The 26,758-nt window shown below is 36.3% G+C and overlaps 1 protein-coding gene across 1 annotated transcript; it reads right to left on the bottom strand.

Annotated features, from left to right (window-relative positions):
* Positions 1 to 269: 269 nt before the first annotated feature.
* On the bottom strand, positions 270 to 24,640 carry LOC117082251 (ankyrin repeat domain-containing protein 30B-like). The gene is given in 6 exon segments (XM_033208880.1): positions 270 to 397; positions 400 to 1,231; positions 2,345 to 2,525; positions 9,471 to 9,684; positions 24,138 to 24,240; positions 24,539 to 24,640. Coding segments are annotated over 6 exon segments (1,560 nt in total).
* Between the last annotated feature and the right edge of the window lie 2,118 nt (positions 24,641 to 26,758).

Here is a 26,758-nt window from a genome sequence, read left to right as displayed (position 1 = left end):
ACTACAGGCGCCCGCCACCTCGCCCGGCTAGTTTTTTGTATTTTTTTAGTAGAGACGGGGTTTCACCGTGTTAGCCAGGATGGTCTCGATCTCCTGACCTCGTGATCCACCCGTCTCGGCCTCCCAAAGTGCTGGGATTACAGGCTTGAGCCACCGCGCCCGGCCAGTTTTCACTTTCATTTGGTGGAAATGAGGCATGTTTCTAAGCTGATATAGTAAGTACATTTATCATCTATTTATACATATATATATGCAACTAGATTCAGCATTTAGCCAAGGCCATTTTCTTTCAGGAAGGTTGAAAAGTATTTACATTTTTTGATACTTACTTCTGTTTCTGCTTTCTCTTTTTCACATTGATCTGTACATTCTTTTAAATGGTTACTGTAATTAAATCCTCCTCATTTTTCTCTTTTAGGGGATGATGTTGCATTTTCGTCTGAAGAAACTGAATATTAATTGTTATCTTGCTTTTGTTAGTTTTCTTACATGCATGAACTAATTGCTGTCGAAGCCACATACTTTTGCTTTGTAGTTGAAATAATTTCTGCTCCAGAGACTGCTGCTGTTCAGTGTGTTTGTCCACATTATCTTGTTTGTTTTGATACATGTGTTCAGCTTTCTTCATTTGACACTGTGTTTCACGGCAGTCTCTTTGTGCATGTTCTGAAACCAATGTATTTTCTCTTAGAGCATCTCCTGCATAATTCAGATTAAATTTTAGGTTTTTGGATTTCCTTTGAGCTTCACAAAGTGGTTGATGGAGCATCTCATTGTTACATATTGTATTACGCACATCAACATTCATTTTTCCTTGCAAATGAGCATCTCCTGCACTGTGGAAAGCAAGTTCTTGTTTTTTTCTTGATGTCACACTTTGATCATGGTCTTGCAAAGCAGAAGCCAGTCTAGGATGGTATGATTCAATTTCTGTCTCCAGTATTTCTTTGTCTTGGTTTTCCTTCAATTTAGAAGTCAGCATTGTGTTCTCTGCTATCAGAACTTTAAGCTGCCCACTATACTGAGATGCCCTTTTCTCTTTCAGTTTTAGGGTCATTTGAAGGTCAGCATTCTTTTCTTGTAAAATCTTAATGTCCTCAAGGTATTTATTTTCCTTCTCCTGGTGTTGATGTTTTAGTGTGTCTATTTCCAGTTTTAGCATGGCAATTTCCTTTTTCAACATGCAATTTTCATGAAAGAGAGCATTGTCATTTTCATGAGGGTGAGAAACCTAAATAAAATAAAATAAACTTTTAGCTAGCACTCAATAAAACGGCATATCATAGTTACTCTGAATTAAAGAATAACTTGTACCTTCATATAATGAAAGGGCTTTTATAAATAGGTATTGGTTGAAGAACCATTGAATCAAAACCTCAAATGCTATATAGCATGAATTCCCCAAAGTTCAAACACTTATTTGGAGACAATGAATTCATGACAGTAAAAAAGAAATGACTAGAGAATTTTTAAGAGCCTCAGAATTGGAAGAAAAAAAAAAAAACTTTCCCTGAATTAAAACAAGCTCAAAAGTATAAAATAAAAGATTAATCAGTTTGACTACATATGAAAATTGGGTTTACACTCTGATGTCTAACTTATACAAGATCCCATACTAAGAGCCTTAGTGCTGCATATATTTAGACAGACACAATTTCTGGAAGCTTTTTCAGTTCCTTTTTCCTGAGAATATTCTCTAGATTTAAAAAAAAATAGTTAATTTTAAGAATTATATTTATGAATATTTGATAAGTTGAGACATTGTAACAAGTACTTTTAGTTTTCACAATTTGGCAAGGAAAAGATTAAAAATATAAACAAGTTGTAGGATTTTCTCCAAGCCTTCTGAGTCTACATCCAGGACTTCTTTGCCAAATCTCAGCTAATTCTACTGGGCAAATATGTAAATACAAAAAAAGTCCTCTATTTCAAAACAAAAGTGGTAAAGAAGATAAAATTTAGAGAACCCCACTTAGAAAACCATGAGCTTATTTACTATGACAATAACTTTTGCCTCCTCTTGATAATGTTTGAGTCAGTATTAAATGTTAACTTGGAAAAATACACTAAACTATGTTGCTAGGAACAAAATTCTTACCAATAAATTATCACTAAGTATATGGTAGGGATTATCATTATTTTCAAAAGTTCTTTGCACTGAAATAAGATACTATTTGGATGCCATAATTTATAATAAATAACTGTAGCAACAAATGTCATAGTTAATTTTAAGACAATATTTTCCTTCAGGACCTGAATAATACATACTAAATCAAAGGATATTAAAAGTAATACTGATGAAATAAAGTTAGAAATATAAATTTTTTGCCAGAAATTGATTCACCTGATTCAAATTACTTGTTACACTCTTCAATTCCATATCTTGTATCCTGAGAGCCTGTGAAAGTTGTTTCACTTCTAACTCATTCCTATGTTGCTCTTTGAGTCTTCTTAATTCTTCCCTAGTTTTTTCATTTAATATATCGACATTTCTTCTCTTCTCTTCTTCTTGATTTAAAGCCAATCTGCCATTAAACAAACTTATCTTAACATTCATTTTGTTAGAAAATAGAATTCACTTTGAGATCTACTTCTTCCTATACTGGTTTATTACTCCAATAAAATTTCTATATTCCTGAATTTGTTTCTTTCTAGTTTTCAGGTATTTATTACTCCAACCTCTTCCAAATGACATACATACATGAAAAATAGTGAGAAAAAACATGTTCTAATTAGAAAGTTTCTGTTTTTAGTAGCTTCAACAACTGTTATGGAAAAGAATACTGGAAGCTATTTGGTACATTTATGAGTTGAAAATTATTTTTTAAAAATATCACACAGTGAAAATTCCTCCTCAGTGAGGACAGATCATTTAGAGTTAACTGATTACAGTGACATTACTTTCTATAAAAAAAGTTTACAGATTTATTAGACATAAATATTCCTACTTATAAAATATGGGCAGTATCACTAAAAATAATTTTAATACTAAAATCTCAGACTAGGTTAAACAGTGTAATATCTGTTGTTCCATATGCCTTTTGTTTCCTTTTTGAGTAATACTTTAAACATGTCTTGTTGATTATTATATATTTTTCAACAAATTTTAAATCTCTTTTAGAACAAAAAAGAATATAATATTTAATTAAAGAATAAAAATAATATATATTTTTAACATAGAACACTGAATTAATTTAATTTATGTAAGAGAGCAAGAGATGTTGAATAAACTAATCATAAATTACTGTATATTTTCTTTATATTCCATGCACATTAAGATTAAAAGTGTATAATTAAAGGAAATTGATTCTTGGGGAGAGAAGAATGGCAATTTCATACTCTCTTTGTTGAACTGTAAATGAATATAAATTTTCGTGAGAACAATTTAGAAGTAATGAACAAAGAACTTTTTAAAAACTTGCTATAATTTAACCAATTTTTTTTTTATATACTTTAAGTTCTAGGGTACATGTGCACAACGTGCAGGTTTGTTACATATGTATACATGTGCCATGATGGTGTGCTGCACCCATTAACTCGTCATTTACATTAGGTATATCTCCTGATGCTATCCCTCCTCCCTCCCCCAACCCCACAATAGGCCCCGGTGTGTGATGTTCCCCTTCCTGTGTCCAAGTGATCTCATTGTTCAATTCCCACTTATGAGTGAGAACATGTGGTATTTGGTTTTCTGTTCTTGTGATAGTTTGCTGAGAATGACGGTTTCCAGCTGCATCCATGTCCCTACAAAGGACACAAACTCATCCTTTTTTATGGCTACATAGTATTCCATGGTGTATATGTGCCACATTTTCTTAATCCAGTCTGTCACTGATGGATATTTGGGTTGATTCCAAGTCTTTGCTATTGTGAATAGTGCAGCAATAAATATACATGTGCATGTGTCTTTATGGCAGCATGATTTATAATCCTTTGGGTATATCCCCAATAATGGGATGGCTGGGTCAAATGGTATTTCTAGTTCTAGATCCTTGAGGAATTGCCAAACTGTTTTCCACAATGGTTGAACTAGTTTATAGTCCCACCAACAGTGTAAAAGTGTTCCTATTTCTCCACATCCTCTCCAGCACCTGTTGTTTCCTAACATTTTAATGATCGTATAAGGTGTAAGAAAAGGATCCAATTTCAGCTTTCTACTTATGGCTAGCCAATTTTCCCAGCACCATTTATTAAATAGGGAATCCTTTCCCCATTTCTTGTTTTTGTCAGGTATGTCAAAATCAGATGGCTGTAGATGCGTGGTATTATTTCTGAGTGCTCTGTTCTGTTCCATTGGTCTATATCTCTGTTTTGGTACCAGTACCAAGCTGTTTTGGTTACTGTAGCCTTGTAGTATAGTTTGAAGTCAGATAGTGTGATGCCTCCAGCCTTTGTTCTTTTGACTTAGGATTGTCTTGGCAATGTGGGGTCTTTTTCGGTTCCATATCAACTTTAAAGCAGTTTTTTCCAATTCCATGAGGAAAGTCATTGGTAGCTTAATGGAGATGGCATTGAATCTATAAATGACCTTGGGCAGTATGGCCATTTTCACGATATTGATTCTTCCTATCCATGAGCATGGAATGTTCTTCCATTTGTTTGTGTCCTCTTTTACTTCACTGAGCAGTGGTTTGTAGTTCTCCTTGAAGAGGTCCTTTATATCCCTTTTAAGTTGGATTCCTAGGTATTTTATTTTCTTTGAAGCTATTGTGAATGGGAGTTCATTCATGATTTGGCTCTCTGTTTGTCTGTTACCGGTGTATACGAATGCTTGTGATTTTTGCATGTTGATTTTGTATCCTGAGACTTTGCTGAAGTTGCTTATCAGCTTAAGGAGATTTTGGGCTGAGACGATGGGGTTTTCTAAATATACAATCATGTCATCTGCAAACAGGGACAATTTGACTTCTTCTTTTCCTAACTGAATACCCTTGATTTCTTTCTCTTGCCTGATTGCCCTAAACAGAACTTCCAACACTATGTTGAATAGGAGTGGTGAGAGAGAGCATCCGTGTCTTGTGCCAGTTTTCAAGGGGAATGCTTCCAGTTTTTGCCCATTCAGTATGATATTGGCTGTGGGTTTGTCATAAATAGCTCTTATTATTTTGAGGTACGTTCCATCAATACCAATTTTATTGAGAGTTTTTATCATGAAGGGCTGTTGAATTTTATCAAAGGCCTTTTCTGCATCTATTGAGATAATCATGTGGTTTTTGTCTTTGGTTCTGTTTATATGCTGGATTATGTTTATTGATTTGCGTGTGTTGAACCAGCCTTGCATCCCAGGGATGAAGCCCACTTGATCATGGTGGATAAGCTTTTTGATATGCTGCTGGATTCTGTTTGCCAGTATTTTATTGAGGATTTTTGCATCGATGTTCATCAGGGATATTGGCGTAAAATTCTCTTTTTCTGTTGTATCTCTGTCAGGCTTTGGTATCAGGATGATGTTGGCCTCATAAAATGAGTTAAGGAGGATTCCCTCTTTTTCTATTGATTGGAATAGTTTCAGAAGGAATGGTACCAACTCCTTCTTGTACCTCTGGTTGAATTTGGCTGTGAATTCTTCTGGTCCAGGACTTTTTTTGGTTGGTAAGCTATTAATTATTGCCTCAATTTCAGAGCCTGCTATTGGTCTATTCAGGGATTCAACTTCTTCCTGGTTTAGTCTTGGGAGAGTGTAAGTGTCCAGGAAATTATCCATTTCTTCTAGGTTTCCTAGTTTATTTGTGTAGAGGTGTTTATAGTATTCTCTGATAGTAGTTTCTATTTCTGTGGGGTTGGTGTTGATATCTCCTTTATCATTTTTTATTGTGTCTATTTGATTCTTCTCTCTTTTCTTCTTTATTAGTCTTACCAGCGGTCTATCAATTTTGTTGATCTTTTCAAAAAACCAACTCCTGGATTAATTGATTTTTTGGAGGGTTTTTTGTGTCTCTATCTCCTTCAGGTCTGCTCTGATCTTAGTTATTTCTTGCCTTCTGCTAGCTTTTGAATGTGTTTGCTCTTGCTTCTCTAGTTCTTTTAATTGTGTTGTTAGAGTGTCAATTTTAGATCTTTCCTGCTTTCTCTTGTGGGCATTTAGTGCTATAAATTTCCCTCTACACACTGCTTTAAATGTGTCCCAGAGATTCTGGTATGTTGTGTCTTTGTTCTCATTGGTTTCAAAGAACATCTTTATTTCTGCCTTCATTTCGTTATGTACCCAGTAGTCATTCAGGTGCAGGTTGTTCAGTTTACGTGTAGTTGAGTGGTTTTGATTGAGTTTCTTAGTCCTGAGTTCTAGTTTGATCGCACTGTGGTCTGAGAGACAGTTTGTTATAATTTCTGTTCTTTTACATTTGCTGAGGAATGCTTTACTTCCAACTATGTGGTCAATTTTGGAATAAGTGCAATGTGGTGGTGAGAAGAATGTACATTCTGTTGTTTTGAGGTGAAGAGTTCTGTAGATGTCTATTAGGTCCGTTTGGTGCAGAATTGAGTTCAATTCCTGGATATCCTTGTTGAGTTTCTCTTTAATTGATCTGTCTAACATTCACAGTGGGGTGTTAAATCCTCCCATTATTATTGTATGGGAGTCTAAGTCTCTTTGTAAGTCTCTAAGGACTTGCTTGATGAATCTGGGTTCTCCTGCATGGGTGCATATATATTTAGGATAGTTAGCTCTTCCTGATGAATTGATCCCTTTACCATTATGTAATGGCCTTCTTTGTCTCTTTTGATCTTTGATGGTTTAAAGTCTGTTTTATCAGAGACTAGCATTGCAACCCCTGCTTTTTTTTTGTTTTCCAATTGCTTGGTAGATCTTCCTCCATACCTTTATTTTGAGCCTATGTGTGTCTCTGCATGTGAAATGGGTCTCCTGAATACAGCAAACTGATGGGTCTTGACTCTTTATCCAGTTTGCTAGTCTGTGCCTTTTAATTGGACCATTTAGTCCATTTACATTTAAGGTTAATATTCTTTTGTGTGAACTTGATCCTGTCATTATGATATTAGCTGGTTATTTTGCTCGCTAGTTGATGCAGTTTCATCCTAGCATCGATGGACTTTACATTTTGACATGTTTTTGCAATGGCTGGTACTGGTTGTTCCTTTTCATGTTTAGTGCTTCCTTCAGGATCTCTTGTAAGGCAGGCCTGATGGTGACAAAATCTGTAAGCATTTTCTTGTCTGTAAAGGATTTTATTTCGCCTTCACTTTTGAAACTTAGTTTGGCCAGATATGAAATTCTGGGTTGAAAATTCTTTAAGAATGTTGAATATTGGCCCCCACTCTCTTCAGGCTTGGAGAGTTTCTGCCAAGAGATCTGCTGTTAGTCTGATGGGCTTTCATTTGTGGGTAACCGGACCTTTCTCTCTGGCTGCCCTTAACATTTTTTCCTTCATTTCAACTTTGGTGAATCTGGCAATTATGTGTCTTGGAGTTGCTCTTCTGGAGGAGTATCTTTGTGGCATTCTCTGTATTTCCTGAATTTGAATGTTGGCCTGCCCTACTTGGTTGGGGAAGTTCTCCTGGATGATATCCTGAAGAGTGTTTTCCAACTTGGTTCCATTTTCCCCATCACTTTCAGGCACACCAATCAGATGTAGATTTGGTCTTTTCACATAATCTCATATTACTTGGAGGCTTTGTTCATTTCTTTTTACTCTTTTTTCTCTACACGTCTCTTCTCACTTCATTTCATTCATTTGATCTTCAATCGCTGATACTCTTTCTTCCAGTTGATCGAGTTGGTTACTGAAGCTTGTGCATTTGTCACATAGTTCTCGTGTTATGGTTTTCATCTCTATCAGTTCTTTTAAGGACTTCTCTACATTTGTTATTCTAGTTATCCATTCGTCAAATTTTTTTTCAAGGTTTTTAGTTTCTTTGTGCTCGTTACGTAGTTCCTCCTTTAGCTCTGAGAAGTTTGATCAACTGAAGCCTTCTTCTCTTGACTCATCAAAGTCATTCTCTGTCCACCTTTTTTCCATTGCTGACGATGAGTTGTGTTCCTTTGGAGGGGGAGATGCACTCTGATTTTTGAATTTTAGCTTTTCTGCACTGATTTTTCCCCATCTTTGTGGTTTTATCGGCCTTTGGCCTTTGATGTTGGTGATGTACTGATGGGGTTTTGGTTGGGTGTCCTTTCTGTTTGTTAGTTTTCCTTCTAACAGTCTCAGCTGTAGGTCTGTTGGAGTTTGCTTGAGGTCCACTCCAGACCCTGTTTGCCTGGGTATCAGCAGTGGAGGCTGCAGAAGATAGAATATTGCTGAACAGCGAGTGTTGCTGTCTGATTCTTGCTCTGGAAGCTTCGTCTCAGGGGTGTATCCTGCCCTGTGAGGTGTGAGGTGTCGGTCTGCACCTAGTGTGGGATGTCTCCCAGTTAGGCTACTCAGGGGTCAGGGACCCACTTGAGCAGGCAGTCTGTCTATTCTCAGATGTCAACCTCAGTGCTGGGAGATCCACTGCTCTCTTCAAAGCTGTCAGACGGGGGCATTTACCTCTGCCGAGGTTTCTGCTGCTTTTTGTTTAGCTATGCCTGTCCCCAGAGGTGGAGTCTACAGAGGCAGGCTGGCCTCCTTGAGCTGTGGTGGGCTCCACCCAATTCCAGCTTCCTGGCGGCTTTATTTACCTACTTAAGCCTCAGGAATTGTGGGTGCCCCTCCCACAGCCTTGCTGCCACTGTGCAGTTAGATCTCAGACTGCTGTGCTAGCAATGAGGGTGGCTCCGTGGCAGTGGGAGCCTCTGGGCCAGGTGTGGGATATAATCTCCTGGTGTGCCGTTTGCTAAGACCCTTGGTAAAGCGCTACTAGGGTGGGTATTCACCCGATTTTCCAGGTGTTGTGTGTCTCAATTTCCTTTGGCTAGGAAAGGAAATTCCCTTTCCCCTTGTGCTTCCCAGGTGAGGCGATGCATTGCCCTGCTTCAGCTCTGGATGGTCACGCTGCACCCACGAACCAGCGCCAAGTGTCTGACATGACCCAGTGAGATGAAGCCGGTACCTTAGTTGAAAATGCAGAAATCACCTGTCTTCTGTGTCACTCACACTGGGAGCTGGAGGCTGGAGCTGTTCCTATTCAGCCATCTTTGGCATGCCCCACCCCTAGATATTTTTATATTGAAGGATCTATTCCAAGTCAATAATTAGAAAGGATAAAAAAGATTTACATGCAGTTATGCATTGCAGCACTTATAATACAAAAAATTAAAAATCAAAAATATTAATTTGTTAAGTAATGGGATTTCCAAATAATGGCCTTCTATATAGCCATTAAAGTTGTGATTTAAATAAATATGCATTTAGTTATCAGCAGAAGTATTCACATTTAAGAACTTGTATTATTTAAAAGAATTTGACACTCTACAAGACAGAGATTTTTCTCTCCAGTTAAACCTCAGAAGGTAAGGTAGCTTTTACAAAAAGTATCCTACATACCTTTAGTATAAATAGTTGAAATATTTATTTCAAACCAGGATATCATACCTCACACTGCAGAGCTCTTGTTTCCATTTAACTTTTTGGTTCTCTAACCGTGATTTTATTTCTTTTGCTTCTGATAGTTCCTTTTGTAGTACACAAAACTTGTTTTTCATTTGTTCCAGTTTTCTTGTAAGTTGTTCACAGTGATCTTTTTTAAGTTCCCGTGCTCTTTCACAAGAAGGAACTGCATCCAACATTTTTGATAGGCTAGTCGAATCTGTCTCAAGGAGGAGATAGAAATAAAATATATTAGTACTTTTGGGATATAAAGGGCTGCATATTTTAACAATCATTAACTCATACACTGAACAAATTTATATTGATTACCTACCATGGGGAAGGCATTATACTAAGCTCTGCAGATTAAACAGAAAAAAACAAAACAAAATGAAACAAAACTCTGCTCTTGTTTAGCTTAAAATATAAAATATAAAATAAAAAACAAAGCCCCAGAAAAGTTACAATTAAAAATTCAGATAGATACTGTAAGAAAACAGATTGCTTAGAATAAGATCTATACTAGGCCCATGGAAAAATCCCCTGAGGATTGTATAGCTACACTGAGGAATGAAGACTGAAAAGGATGCAGTTGAGCAAGTGGGGAAGGAAAGCATTTTAGCCAGTGTGTGGCATGTGCTGAAGCTGTAGTGTAGTCTGCCTCTAGCCACAAGAGATCAACAGATGTTGATTTTTCTTCTTAGCTAAAATAATTAAAAATAAAACACACAAAATACACTAAACAATTTTTTAGACAGTGGACATTAGACCAAGAAGATGATAATCCCTGAAAAACAGGAAAATAAAATGGAAAGCAAACCTCATGAATGTTTCAGCTTCCTGCCTTGACAGAGATCCAAGACATGACACAGGAAGAAAAAACTGAAGTGGAACCTACCAGACTCTCTTGGTTACACTGCTGAAGCTTAGAGTCTGGTAAAACCAAAGGAGACAGACAACACCGAACAGAGCACTGAGGAGGAGAGAGAGATACAGAATCGAAAGCAAGAAACCCCTGGAAATCCCCTCCCAGTATTTAGCAAAATAATGAAGATTGCATGTGAGCCAGAAAACTACCTAAGACCAAGCCAGGTCAGGGGGACTTATAAAATTAGAGAAAATCACACCTGTGCTCACATAGTACCAAGAAGAGTGCCTATTTTTATAGATTTGCCTGGGAAGACTCAGACTTCCCAGGAAAATGAATAGTCTGAAAGGTCTTGCCTCAGGTGTGGGGAGTTAGCTCATATCATAAAAAGAAAAAATAAAAAGGATCAACCTGTTTATAAGTAACTCAACTCTATTCTACAATAAAAATCAAGAAGATAAGTAGAGCAATAGAAGATACTTTAAAAAACTAAATTGCACTTGTAAAGATACAAGTTACAATGCTGGAGATGAAAGCTACGCTGAGTAGATATGAGCATAGATTGATTTGCCACCAAGAAAGAAAAGTTTCCTAAATTTGAGACACTAGAGAACTATGAGCAAACTCCCAGCACGTAATATATAAGTCCCTAAAGAAGTAGGAGGACAGACAGAAAAAAATTTGAGGAAAAATTGGCTAAATATATTCTAAACTTAATGAAAGCTACAATCCCACAGATCCAGGCTGGTATCTAGCTGGAAGTGAAGAAATGAAAATACAAGATTGTAATTTCTTATACCATCTATGATATGATATAATATTACTTGAAGGTGGGTTGTGATGAGGAAAATCCATACACTATATATTCTAAAACAACCACTAAGACAGCAAAGCATTTATATATAAAACTAAATCATAAAAATTACTAAACTAGTCTGAAGGAAGCAGAAAAAGAATAAAACAAAGCAAAGAAGATCTGGGACTAATAGAAATCAAACAGCATGGTGACAGACAATTTTTATCATATCAATAATCACATTATAAATTAAACTGATCGAAAAACCTCTGCTCAAAGGCAGATTGCCAGAATGGATATAAAAGTAAGATCTACCTGTATAACACCTATAAGAAATAAACTTTAAATATAAAGACAAAAATTGGTTAAAGATGAAACAAGACACACCACACTAACACATGACAAAAGAAGGCTGAGGAGGAGTGGTTGTATTAATACCAAAGTACATTTCATAGCAAAAATATTACCAGCAATACACAAGGTCATTTTATAGTGACAAAGGTTCACTTAACCAGGAAAACATAACAGTCCTAAATATTTTTGTAGAAAATAACATAAATCCTTCAAACTACATGATACAAAAATAGATAGAACTGCAAAAGAAATGGACAAATGCCCAAGTATAGTCTAAAATTTCTAAACCCCTTACTCAAGTAGTAGAATAAGGAGGCAGAAAGTTGGCAAGAATGTGGTAGACTTAACATCATTCTTCAGAAGTACTTAAGGACTATATTCTAGATCATATCTTAATGAAAGGATTGAGAAGGATTTAGGTCACACAAAACATGTTACCTGACCCCAAAACAGTCAAATTAAAAATCAATAATAAAAATGTACCTGGAACAACTCAACTATTGGAAATTAAGTAACATAACATCCAAACAACCCTAGGTTGGCTCCAAAAATAATAAAAAGAAAAATTAGAAAGTATTTTGAACTAACTTCAAATGAAAACACAACACGTTAGATATTGTAAAATGCATCTACAACAGCACTTAAATAAAAATTTTCAGCACTGAATGTCTACATTAGAAGACTCCCAAATAAATAACTTTGACTTTTACCTTAAGAAACTAAAGAAAAAAATAAGAAAAAAGTAAACTCAATGGAAGTAGAGGAAATGATAAGTATCTGCATTGGCTTGAATGTTTTTGTCCTTGCAATTTTCATATGCTAAAATCAAATCACAGAGGTGATGTTATTAGGAGGCAGGAGTTTTGGGATGTAATTAGGTCATGAGGGCCACCCTTCATAAATGGATTAATGCTCTGATAGAAATAACCCCAGAGAGCCTCTTTACCCTTTCTGCCATGTGAGGACACAGGGCAAAAGAATGCATCAATAAATCATGAAGTGATACCTCTTCAGACATAAAATTTGATGATACCTTGTGATCTGGAACTGTGCAGCTTCCAAAATTGTGAGAATTCAATCTATGTTCTTGATAAGCTCCCAACTATAGATTTTTAAAATAATAGGCAAAGAGAACTAAAACATCAGAGATGGAACTAATAAAACACAAAAATGATAGAAAAATTGAACAACACCAAACACTTTGAGAGGGTCAATAAAAGCAAAAGTCTATCTAGCCAAACTAGCTCTTGAAAAGAAAAAGTTACAATTACTAACTCTGGAAATGAGTTAATGTGACATTATTTCAGATTCTACAGATACTTAAAAATACAAGGTAATATTAAAAAATGTATGTGAATAAACACGACAACGTAGACAAAATTGACAAATTCATTGAAATGTGAAAATTACCATCTGATTTTTGACAAAACTGAAAAAAAAAGCAATGGGAAAAGAATTCCCTATTTAATAAATGGTATTGGGAAAACTGGCTGGCCATATGCAGAAAACTGAAAGTCGACCCCTTCTTTACACCTTATACAAAAATTAACTCCAGATGGATTAAAGACTTAAACATAAAACCTAAAACCATAAAAAGCCTAAAAGAAAACCTAGGCAATACCATTCAGGACATAGGCATGGGTAAGGATTTCATGACTAAACATCAAAAGCAATGGCAACAAAAGCTAAAATTGACAAATGGGAACTGGTTAAACTAAAGAGCTTTGGCACACCAAAAGAAACTAGCATCAAAATGAACAGGCAACCTTTAAGATAGTAGAAAATTTCTGCAATCTATCCATCTGACAAAGGGCTAATATCCAGAACCTAAAATAACTTAAACAAATTTACAAGAAAAAAAAAACAGCTCCATCAAAAAGTGGGCGAAGGATATTAACAGACACTTCTTCAAAGATGACATTTATGGAGCCAACAAACATAGGAAAAAAAATCTCATCATCATTAGTCATTAGAGAAACGCAAATGAAAACCACAATGAGATATAATCTCATGCCAGTTAAAATTGCGATCATTAAAAAGTAAGGAAATGAGCCTGTAATCCCAGCACTTTGGGAGGCTGACACGGGTGGATCACGAGGTCAGGAGATCGAGACCATCCTGGCTAACACGGTGAAACCCCGTTTCTACTAAAAAATCCAAAAAACTAGCCGAGCGAGGTGGTGGGCGCCTGTAGTCCCAGCTACTCAGGAGGCTGAGGCAGGAGAATGGCGTAAACCCAGGAGGCAGAGCTTGCAGTGAGCTGAGATCTGGCCACTACACTCCAGCCTGGGTGACAGAGTGAGACTTTGTCTCAAGAAAAAAAAAAAAAAAAAGTCAGGAAACAACAGATGCTGGAGAGGATGTGGAGAAATAGGAACACTTTTACACTGTTGGTGGAGTGTAAATTATCTCAACCATTGTAGAAGACAGTGTGGCGATTCCTCAAGGATCTAGAACCAGAAATACCATTTGACCCAGCCATCCCATTACTGGGTATATACCCAAAGGATTATAAATCATGCTACTATAAAGACACATGCACATGTATGTTTATTGTGGCACTATTCACAATAGCAAAGACTTGAAACCGACCCAAATATCCATCAATGACAGACTGGATAAAGAAAATGTGGCCCATATACACCATGGAATACTATGCGGCCATAAAAAAGGATGAGTCCATGTCCTTTGCAGTGACATGGATGAAGCTGAAAACCATCATTTTCAGCACACTAGCACAAGAACAGATAACCAAACACCACATGTTATCACTCATAAGAGAGAGTTGAACAATGAGAACATATGGACACAGGGAGGGGAACATCACACACCAGGGCCTGTTGTGGGGTAAGGGGCTAGGGGAGGGGTAGCATTAGGAGAAGTACGTAATGTAGATGATAGGTTGATGGGTACAGAAAATCACCATGACACATGTATACCTATATAACAAACCTGCACGTTCTGCACATGTAACCTAGAACATAAAGTATAACAATAATAATAGAAAAAAGAAAAAAATTTTAACTAGGAATAACAGTATACTGATTCTGGCAAACATTCAGAGGAAACCTTTATGTAAGAGATCCAATTCTTTTTTCCAAAATAAAAATGGTGTCAACAATAGAAAAATAAAATCTAGTCAGTAGTCAAAAAAAATACAATATCTCAAGAAAAAATAGATAACCTGCATTACCCTAAATCTATAAAAGAGTATTAAGTCATACTTAAAAATCTTCCTACAATGAAAAGTCCAGGCCAAGAATCCTACACTGGTGATTTCTACCAATATTTTAGAGAAAAAATGAGATATAATTCTAAACAAACTCTACCCCTAAAATAAAAGAAAGTACAATATAGTTTGGATGTGTGTCCTCAGCAAAATCTCCCATTGAAATATAATCCCCAATGTTGGAAGTAAAGTTTGGTGAGTGGTGAATGCATCATGAGGAATGATTTCTCACAAATAATTTAGCACCATGCCCTTGGTGTTGTCCTCATAATAGTGATTCTCATGAAAATTGGTCATTTAAATGTGCATGGCATCTCCCACCTCTCTCTCTTGCTCCTACTCTGGCCATGTGATGTACAAATTCCTGCTTCACCTTCTGCCATAATTGTAAGCTTCCACAGTCCTCCCCAGAAGCAGAGCCCCATGTTATGCTTCTTGTACAACCTGTAGAAATGTGAGCCAGTGAAACCTATTTTCTCATAAATTACCCAATCTCAGGTATTTCTCTATAGCAGTGCACAAATAGCCTAATACGGAGTACATTTCAACTCATTGTATAATGCTAGCATTACTCTAAATCAAAACCAGATGATATTATTATAAACAAGAGAAATGCCTTATGAACATGTATGCAAAATTCAACCAATTTGTGAAGCAACAATGATAACCTTAAAAAGATGAGTGAATAAACTATGTGCTATAGTTATACAATGGAAATAACTACGTGCTATAGTTATACAATGGAATATTACTAAGGACTAAAAGGAGATGAACTATCAAGCTATGAAAAGACTTAAATGCATGTTTCCAAAAATGACATTATCCATAAAACAAAATTATGGATAGAGTAAAAAGATCAGTGATGGTTACCAAAAGGTTGAAGAGCAAAGATGTATGTTGATATCCTGTGTTTTTCCAATTTTCAGAACTTTTGGCTCATCTTTCTAAACTGAAAAAGAGAGTCATTTCTTCTATCTAAGTTTACTTTCACTTGCTTGAGACATGTTATCACCCTTGAGGGTGTGGCTTTAATGTATGCTGAGGAATACAATTTGTTTCTGAGTGCTGTCAGGGGAGTCAGCCTCTGTATGATTCTTTGGGATATATGTAAACTTAGTATGGTGGTTTTCCCAAATGCTAGTTCTCATGGCAGCATACTGGGCATGTGAGAAAGCCTTAGATTTGCTGCAGAAATGAGAAAGTGGAAGTCTCAGGAAGCCTACGTCACTTTCCTATCCTCACTTGAGTCAGCAAATTTTGTAATGGGGTGTGCAGTGCAACCTCCCAGCTAACAAATGGTGACCGCAGGTTAGAATGTACTGTGGTAGAAGTGGGTAAGAACATGCTTTGTCTTTGTTTTACTTGTAGGAACTCTCTGTTGCCTCAGTTTATCGGCAAGCCTGTGTAATGCCTAGCACCCAGAATTCTCTACTCAGCTCCAGAAAGAAGGATGAAGCTTAGCAAAACTACACTGACACGCTGGACTGAACTGACAAAACTGGCCTGCTGTTTGGATACCTTAACGAGGAGCACAAGCACCAGCCAAGACAAGGGTCTCAGGAAAAGCTCTTAGTGAATTACAAAGAGGATCCCAGAGGAAAGAGAAAACGCGGCAACAGTTCTATGTCCTGAGTGGTCATAAATGGCTCGGCTTCCTTATCAAAACCCTGACCTAAGACTCATAAAAAGCTTATATGACTTTTTCTTCAAAAAAGCAGTCTCCTGTCTTCCTCTCCCCACAAAAACACACTATGTCTGATAGTTGCCATTTACCCAGATAAGTTTAATTAAATATCAACCCCCATTTTCTTTCAGGAATTAATATTTTACTATTACTTTCTTTGATTGATTCAGCAAACTTTATGATATAGTTTGTTTTCCAGGATAAATTATTCACCAATAAGATTCTTCAAAGATATGTATACTTTAATATCAATGAAATTTATGTCTAGTCTCTTAAAGTTAAAAAAAAGTCTAGGTTCAAACTATATCAAAAGCGTGCAGAGTCCCAGGTGACAAAAAGTAAATGTGTAACTATTTTCCTTTAGAAACAAAAACATTGAGTTTAAAATTTTTGAGTGAAAAAAGGAAAAAGCAAAAAACACAGAAGGAAAGTTTTACAAACCATTTCATTATCTAGAGCCCATTTATCATATGGCATCTGTGAATCTCACACATGGCTAACATATACTGGTTAAAAACTATGAGAGTTTCTGAAGTACAAGATACACTTAGAATCACTTATATCATTAAATTACAAGCACTCATCATATTCTTTAATTTATCCTATAATTGAGAAGGCACACAGTTACAATGATAGCTTAGTTGAATGTAAAATTGATGTCTCATCAATGAAAGTGTAATGAATTCATGAGCAAGGATGTATATTAGGGAATAATAGTAAATAAAAATATTCATTGTTTTCTATACACATGTGGTGCAGTTTTATGTCTACATTTTTTTTGCATCCTCTCATTTATCCATTTGAATGTTTCTTGATCCCCTCATGTCAGTGAGCATATACAATTCATAAAGAAAATAATGTATAAAAAACTTTCACTATTGAAATATTTATTCAAAAACTTGATTGCTAAATATTAATTAGGTGTAAATATTTTTATTTTGAAATCAGTATAATATTTAAAAATTAGCTTTAGTATTCAAGTAATAAATTCAGTATTTTTTGTTTGTTTCAAATATTAGTCTGATTTGATTTATCATATTAGTCTCTAACAAATTTTTATTTTTTTATTTTTATTTTTTTTGAAATGGAGTCTCATTCTGTCAACCCTGCTGGAGTGCAGTGGCGTGATCTTGGCTCACTGCAACTCCACCCGCTGGGTTCAAGCAACTCTCCTGCCTCAGCCTCTTGAGTAGCTGGGATTACAGGTGTGTGCAACCATGCCAAGCTATTTTTTTTTTTTTTTTTTTTTGGTATTTTTAGGAGAGACAGGGTTTCACCATGTTGGCCAGGCTGGTCTCGAACTGCTGACCCCAAGTGATCCACCCACCCTCCTCAGCCTCCCAAAGTGCTGGGATTACAGGCATGAGCCATCAGGCTTGGCCTTTTAACAGATTTTTATAGAACAGCAATTTTACTAACAAAGCCAATGAGTTCATATTCAAATTTATCTTACGTAAATAACTAATATCAACAAAAATCTCTCTCTGAATCCTGAAAGCAATAGAGAAGAGTAATGAGTCACTGTGGTAGACCCAAATCTAGTAATCCCTCCTTCTTCCAATACTCTCCAGAGCACACACAATATAATCTTTTGGAGTGCAAATGTTCCAAATGCATCTGAAGTGAGTTCACTCGTTTGCTTCTCAGAAACTTCACAATTACCTAGTTAGCTTCTTCCCCTCACACCCCTTCATGCCTCACAATTGCTATTCTTTAGCAAAAATAATCTCCAGATCTGTGGTCTTGATTCTTTCCCTTCAGTACTTTTTAAAATAAATTTTCCTACCACTTTCTTTCTCTTCCAGAAGTAGTATCATGCATCTATAAATTCTGTTGTTGTTTTCTAACCTCTTTCTTCTCCTCTTCTGGCTAAAAGCATACTTAGAAATAAAATCAAAATAATGCTTTCCCTTGACTCTGTTATGTCTTGATATTCCATCCAATTGCTCTTCTTCCAAATTATTTCAATGAAAACTCTATACCCTTGCTACTCAGTGCATGGTCCAAGAACCACCAGCATTAGCATCACCTGAAAATTTATTAAAACTGCACAATCTCAAGTCTGTTGAATCAGAATGTGCATTGTTAACAAGTTCTGTAGCTCATTTATTAAAGTTTGAAAACTTCTGGACCATACTGAAAAAAATATACACATATGTGGCTGCCCATATATGCCAATAATATATTCACCAATAATAGATAAAACATAGCTTTGCATAGTCAGGTAATTCCATCCCTAATGTCTTCCACTAGTGAGTAAGAAACGGTGGATATTTTTTATTGTTATTACACTTTAAGTTCTAGGGTACATGTACACAACATGCAGGTTTGTTACATATGTAGACATGTGCCATGTTGGTGTGCTGCACCCATTAACTCGTCATTTACATTGGATACTTAATGCTATCCCTCTCCTCTCCCCCACTCGACGACAGGCTCCAGTGTGTAATGTTCCCCACCCTGTGTCCAAGTGTTCTCATTGTTCAATTCCCACCTATAAGTGAGAACACGCGGTGTTTGGTTTTCTTTCCTTGCAATAGTTTGCTCAGAATGATGGTTTCCAGCTTCATCTGTGTTCCCACAAAGGACATGAACTAATCTTTTTTATGGCTGCATAGTATTCCATGGTACATATATGCCACAATTTCTTAATCCAGTTTATCATTGATGGGCATTTGGGTTGGTTCCAAGTCTTTGCTATTGTAAATAGTGCCACAATAAACATATGTGTGCATGTGTCTTTATAGTAGCATGATTTATAATCCTCTGGGTACATAACCAGTAATGGGACTGCTGGATCAAATGGTATTTCTAGTTCTAGATTCTTGAGAAATTGCCACACTGTCTTCCACAATGGCTCAACTAGGTTACAGTCCCACCAACAGTTTAAAAGTGTTCCCATTTCTCCACATCCTCTCCAGCACCTGTTGTTTCCTGACTTTTTAATGATCGCCATTCTAACTGGTGTGAGATGGTATCTCATTGTGGTTTTGATTTGCATTTCTCTGACGACCAGTGATGATGAGTATTTTTTTATGTGTCTGTTGGCTGCATAAATGTCTTCTTTTGAGAAGTGTCTGTTCATATCCTTCACCCACTTTTTGATGGGGTTGTTTGCTTTTTCTTGTAAAGTTGACTTCTTTGTAGATTCTGGATATTGGCCCTTTGTCAGATGAGTAGATTGCAAAAATTTTCTCCCATTTTGGAGGCTGCCTGTTCACTTTGATCGTAGTTTCTTTTGCTGTGCAGAAGCTCTTTAGTTTAATTAGATCCCATTTGTCAATTTTGGCTTTTGATGCCATTGCTTTTGGTGTTTTAGTCATGAAGTCCTTGCCCATGCCTATGTCCTGAATGGTATTGCCTAGGTTTTCTTCTAGGGTTTTTATGGTTTTAGGTCTAACATTTAAGTCTTTAATCAATCTTGAATTGATTTTTGTATAAGGTGTAAGGAAAGGATCCAGTTTCAGCTTTCTACATATGGCTAGCCAGTTTTCCCAGTATCATTTATTAAATAGGGAATCATTTCCCCATTTTTTGTTTTTGTCAGGTTTGTCAAAGATCAGATGGTTGTAGATGTGTGGTGTTATTTCTGAGGGCTCTGTTCTGTTCCATTGGTCTATATCTGTTTTGGTGCCAGTACCATGCTGTTTTGGTCCTGTAGCCTTGTAGTACAGTTTGAAATCAGGTAGCGTGATGCCTCCAGCTTTGTTCTTTTGGCTTAGGATTGTCTTGGCAATGCAGGCCCTTTTTTGGTTACATCTGAACTTTAAAGTAGTTTTTTTCCAATTCTGTGAAGAAAGTCATTGGTAGCTTGATGGGGATGGCACTGAATCTACAAATTACCTTGGGCAGTATGGCCATTTTCATGATATTGATTCTTCCTCTCCATGAGCATGAAATGTTCTTCCATTTGTTTCTGTCCTCTTTTATTTTGTTGAGCAATGGTTTGTAGTTCTTCTTGAAGAGGTCCTTCACATCCCTTGTAAGTTGGATTCCTAGGTATTTTCTTCTCTTTGAAGCAGTTTTGATGGGGAATTCACTCATGATTTGGTTCTCTGTGTGTCTGTTATTGGTGTATAGGAATGTTTGTGATTTTTGCACATTGATTTTGTATCATGAGATGTTGCTGAGGTTGCTTACATCAACTTAAGGAGATTTTGCACTGAGACGATGGGGTTTTCTAAATATACAATCACGTCGTCTGCAAACAGGAACAATTTGACTTCCTCTTTTCCTAATTGAATACCTTTGATTTCTTTCTCTTGCCTGATTGCCCTAGCCAGAACTTCCAACACTATGTTGAATAGGAGTGGTGAGAGAGGGCATCCCTGTCTTGTGCCAGTTTTCAAAGGGAAAGCTTCCAGTTTTTGCCCATTCAGTATGATATTGGCTATGGTTTTGTCATAAATAGCTCTTATTATTTTGAGATATGTCCCCTCAATACCTAGTTGATTGAGAGTTTTTAACATGAAGGGCTGTTGAATTTTGTCAAAGGTCTTTTCTGCATCTTTTGAGATAATCATATGGTTTTTGTCTTTCATTGTGTTTACATGCTGGATTGCATTTATTGATTTGCATACGTTGAACCAGCCTTGCATCCCAGGGATGAGGCCAACTTGATCGTGGTGGATAAGGTTTTTAATGTGCTGCTAGATACGATTTGCCAGTATTTTATTGAGGATTTTTGCATCAATGTTCATCAGGGACATTGGTCTAAAATTCTCTTTTTTTGTTGTGTCTCTGCCAGGCTTTGGTATCAGGATGATGCTGGCCTCATAAAATGAGTTAGGGAGGATTCCCTCTTTTTCTATTGATTGGAATAGTTTCAGAAGGAATGTAACCAGCTCCTCTTTGTACCTCTGGTAGAATTCAGCTGTGAATCCGTCTGGTCCTGGATGTTTTTGGTTGATAGGTTATTAATTATTGCCTCAATTTCAGAGCCTGTTATTGGTCTATTCTGGGATTCAACTTCTTCCTCATTTAGTCTTGGGAGGGTGTATTTGTCCAGGAATTTACTCATTTATTCTAGATTTTTTAGTTTATTTGCGAGAAGTATTTATAGCATTTTCTGATGGTGGTCTGTATTTCTGTGGGATCAGTGGTGATATCCCCTTTATCATTTTTTATTGCATCTTCTCTCTTTTTTCCTTTATTAGTCTTGCTAGTGGCCTATTTTGCTGTTCTTTTCAAAAAATCAGCTCCTGAAATCATTGATTTTTTGAAGGTTTTTTTTGTGCCTCTGTCTCCTCAGTTCTGCTCTGATCTTAATTATTTCTTGCCTTCTGCTAGCTTTTGAATGTGTTTGCTCTTGCTTCTCTAGTTCTTTTAATTGTGATGTTAGGCTGTCAATTTTAGATCTTTCCTGCTTTCTCTTGTGGTCATTTAGTGCTATAAATTTCCCTCTACACACTGCTTTAAATGTGTCCCAGAGTTTCTGATATATTGTGTCTTTGTTCTCATTGGTTTCAAAGAACATCTTTATTTCTGCCTTCATTTGGTTGTTTACCCAGTAGTCACTCAGGATCAGGTTGTTCAGTTTCCATGTAGCAGTGTGGTTTTGAGTGAGTTTCTTAATCCTGAGTTCTAATTTGATTGCACTGTGGTCTGAAAGACAGTTTGTTGTGATTTCTGTGCTGTTACATTTGCTGAGGAGTGCTTTACTTCCAACTATATGGTCAATTTTGGAATAAGTGTGATGTGATGCTGAGAAGAATGTATATTCTGTTGATCTGGGGTGGAGAGTTCTGTAGATTGGCTCCACTTGGTGCAGAGCTGAGTTCAAGTCCTGGATATCCTTGTAAACCTTCTGTCTCATTGATCTGTACAATTTTGACAGTGGGGTGTTAAAGTCTCCCATTATTATTGCCTGGGAGTCTAAGTCTCTTTGTAGGTCTCTAAGGACTTGCCATATGAATCTGGGTGCTCCTTTATTGGGTGCATATATATTTAGGATAGTTAGCTCTTCTTGTTGAATTGATCCCTTTACCATTATATAATGGCCTTCTTTGTCTCTTTTGATCTTTGTTGGTTTAAAGTCTGTTTTATTAGAGAGTAGGAGAGCGACCTCTGCTTTTTTTTGTTTGTTTGTTTTTCATATGCATGGTAGATCTTCCTCTATTCCTTTATTTTGAGCCTATGTGTGTCTCTGCACCTGAGATGGGTCTCCTGAATACAGCACACTGATGGGTCTTGAGTCTTTATCCAATTTGCCAGTCTGTGTCTTTTAATTGGTGCATGTAGCCCATTTACATTTAAGGTTAATATTGTTATGTGTGAATTTGATCCTGTCATTATGATGTTAGCTGGTTATTTTGCTCATTCTTTGAAGCAGTTTCTTCCTAGCATTGATGGTCTTTACAATCTGGCATGTTTTTGCAGTGTCTGGTACCAGTTGTTCATTTCTGAGTTTAGTGCTCCCTTCAGGAGCTCTTGTAAGGCAGGTCTGGTGGTGACAAAATCTCTCAGCATTTGCTCATCTGTAAAGGATTTTATTTCTCTTTCACATATGAGGCTTAGTTTGGCTGGATATGAAATTCTGGGTTTAAAATTCTTTTCTTTAAGAATGTTGAATATTGGCTCCCACTCTCTTCTAGCTTGTAAAGTTTCTGCCAAGAGATCCACTGTTAGTCTGATGGGCTTCCCTTTTTGGGTAACCCGACATTTCTATCTGGCTGTCCTTAGCATTTTTTCCTTCATTTCAACCTTGGTGAATCTGACAATTATGTGTCTTGGGGTTGCTCTTCTAAAGGAGTATCTTTGTGGTATTCTCTGTATTTCCTGAATTTGAATGTTGGCCTGCCTTGCTACATTGTGGAAGTTCTCCTGGATAGTATCCTGAAGTGTGTTTTCCAACTTGGTTCCATTCTTCCCATCACTTTCAGATAAACTAATCAAACGTAGATTTGGTCTTTTCACATAGTCCCATATTTCTTGGAGACTTTGTTCATTTCTTTTTCCTCTTTTTTCTCTAAACTTCTCTTCTTGCTTCATTTCATTCTTCTGTTTGATCAAGTTAGACCACTCTGATGAGATTTTAAATGATTTGACTATTAGTAACATTATTACAGAATAGCAAAAGTGTGCTAAGCCATGATACCTGAACACACTGGATGAGGACTTATGTTACAGTGGTAGGAATAGAAAAAAAGTTAACAACACTTATAAGTCAATGTAAGTGATCTCTTTAGACAGATAGTGTTACCCACCCTTTTTTCCACTTGATCGAATCGGCTACTGAAGCTTGTGCATATGTCACGCAGTTCTCGTGCCACGGTTTTCAGCTCGGGTGGAAAATTTTTGCTGTAATTCTTTTAGTAGTTTTTATACTGGAAGCTCACTATATGTTCTTCACACCTTTCTAACCATACTCTTCCTCTATCTACAGAATTATTTTATCAACCTCCTTTATATACACCTGTTTCTTTTTCCCTCATTTCCTCTCTGTACTTTCTGTCTTCCTCATTCTTTATTCCCTCTTTTACAACTTTCCTCTTATTTCCTGAGGTACCTCAGGTTTTAGAATACCTTGAATTTAAAGTAATAATGCAGTCCCTTTTCTGGCACCATCAATAAATTCTGTTGCTGACACCTGACAAGATATGTAACTTATTACCATTTTAATTCACATTTTTTTATACTGTGCATTTAGTGGGTAATGTTCTTAGGCTATTACAATATATCAGTCCTCAAATCTTTAGATAAACATACTGTCTAATGACTTATAAATAAAAAATGACTCTTACCCTTTAGTTTTCCATTTATTCTTTTGGTTTCTTCTTGATATGTAGCCTCAGGTAAACACGTGTAATTCTGCGCAGCACTTTCAGAAATACTCTGTTCAAAGTTCTATCAATAATGAATTGTAATTTAAAAATAATAATAATAATGAGTGACATCAAGATTTCGTAACTAACATATTTCAAAAAATACTTAGTTTCCTACTTTAAAGGCAATTTGATTTAAGGATATAAACCTATTGAAAACCAAAGCATTTATATAAAGGACTTCACATATGCTCTCTAAATCAAGCTTATTTTCATCTTCATTTAGCTATTGAAACAGTTACCAAGCATGAAAATCCCCCCAAAAAAAAATATCCACAGAAAAAATATTCACTCATGTGCATGTTTCCAGAGGAAATTACCTTCAAAATATCTAACTCTACTTTGTAGTCCCCAAGAAACATGAGAGGGCATTTAAAACAAAAGACAATCACCTGCTTCTTGCTATATAACATTGACAACATTAAGCGTTAAAAATACTCATAATTATAAATTTCTTTTTTCATGCAATGTTGAGTCTGCTTGCATTGTATGCTTTTTTCTTGATTATAGGTCACATGTCTTTCTACTTCTCTTTTTTATTATTATACTTTAAGTTCTAGGGTACATGTGCATAACGTGCAGGTTTGTTACATATGTATATTTGTGCCATGTTGGTGTGCTGCACCCACCAATTCGTCAGCACCCATCAACTCGTCCTTTACATCAGGTATAACTCCCAATGCAATTCCTCCCCCCTCCCCCCTCCCCATAATAGGCCCCGGTGTGTGATGTTCCCCTTCCCGAGTCCAAGTGATCTTATTGTTCAGGGTTAAAATAAGACACTTGAAAGGAAGAGAACCTACAGAGTATGAGACAGAATATTGTAGAAGCTTCTTTATTTAGGTAGACAAGAATTTGAAATAATCAAATATTTTTGAGAAAATTTTTGATTACAGAAGAAATACATGAATGAAACTTAAAAGAAGAAACATATTCTATTATGTTTAAATGAAAGGAAACCAATATTAGATAGAGTATGTAACTTGATCTCAATTAAGACATAATTTCAGAAAAGTATAGCAAGCCCTTCATAAAAATATAAGAATGTTTATTCATAAAGCATTTATTTATTATATGCCAGGAACACATTTGAAAACTTTTCTACACCTTACAATAATGAAAATGATGATGATGATGTTTACCCCACTTTCTGCTTCTTAGTCTTTCCAGGATATTAACAGAAAAATTATAAACAAATGTGATCTGTTGTTTTTATCCGCTCCAAATGCCTTTCACCTATACTTTCACATGTCATCCTACTTCTCATTCTTGTTATGGGAGCTTGACTGGCAGTCTCAAAGAAATCTCTAACTACAGAATTTGACTGCCACTCCCATTCCCATCCTAACTGTAAACTTCTTCAATTTTCTCTAACCTAACACTACCTGTCTTTATATAGAGATCACTTATATTTACTTAAGGGTGTTGTTAACTTTTTTTCTATTTCTACCACTTTAACATAAGTCCTCATCCTGTGTGTTCAAGTCTCACTGCTTAGCACACTTTGTTATTCAGTAAGAACATTACTAATAGTCAAAGCATTTAAAATCTCATCAGAGAGGTCTAACTTGCTAAATTCCTAGCAAGTTTAGAAAACAGTAGTAGTAGCCTGCTGATACTTATCATACCCTTACACTAGACTAGAAATCCACATGTCTGTTATTTCCCCAATATTTTTCTGACAATACTGCCATCATGTTTTTAAAAAGTACCCTCAATATTTATTACGTCACTGAATACCACTGTCATCATTATCTTACATTTGTATACACATTTTTCAGTTTACAAAATATTTTTACTTTTATTACAACATTACTCAATTGAAAATAACTAAGAGGTAGATATTAGCACTAATTCAACGAACAAGGCCACTGACATTTGAATACACGAAATAATTTTCTCCAAGGTTACATAACTAGTAAGTAACAGAACCAGAATATTGACTGGTTTTTTGACTTCTACTCATGATTTTTACTACTACAAAGCAGCTACTTCTAACAACCAGTGAGGCCCTTTCCATCTCTTTACATAGCTGTGATCTCAGAATACAGATATTTATGTGGTTGAAAGCATGGCTGCCACAAAATAACTCAGAGTTCTATTTGTGAAAATAATGTTTATTCTTTTTTTTTTTTTTTAAGACGGAGTCTCGCTCTGTCGCCCAGGCTGGAGTGCAGTGGCCGGATCTCAGCTCACTGCAAGCTCCGCCTCCCGGGTTTACACCATTCTCTCGCCTCAGCCTCCCGAGTAGCTGGGACTACAGGCGCCCACCATCTTGTTTTTTGTATTTTTTTAGTAGAGACGGGGTTTCACCGTGTTAGCCAGGATGGTCTCAATCTCCTGACCTCGTGATCCGCCCGTCTCGGCCCCCCAAAGTGCTGGGATTACAGGCTTGAGCCACCGCGCCCGGCCTTATAATGTTTATTCTTTAAAACACTATTCAACCAAATTGTTTTTATTATAGTTTCTCAGGTTTCCTATTTTTCTTGCTCTTCCTTTGCCTAAAATATTCCTTAAGCTCTATGCTGTACAATCCAATA

The sequence above is a fragment of the Trachypithecus francoisi genome, unplaced genomic scaffold, assembly GCF_009764315.1.
Source record: "Trachypithecus francoisi isolate TF-2019V2 unplaced genomic scaffold, Tfra_2.0 Lachesis_group9, whole genome shotgun sequence".
In the NCBI taxonomy this organism is placed as follows: Eukaryota; Metazoa; Chordata; class Mammalia; order Primates; family Cercopithecidae; genus Trachypithecus; species Trachypithecus francoisi.
This window is presented reverse-complemented; position numbering and strand designations above follow the sequence as displayed.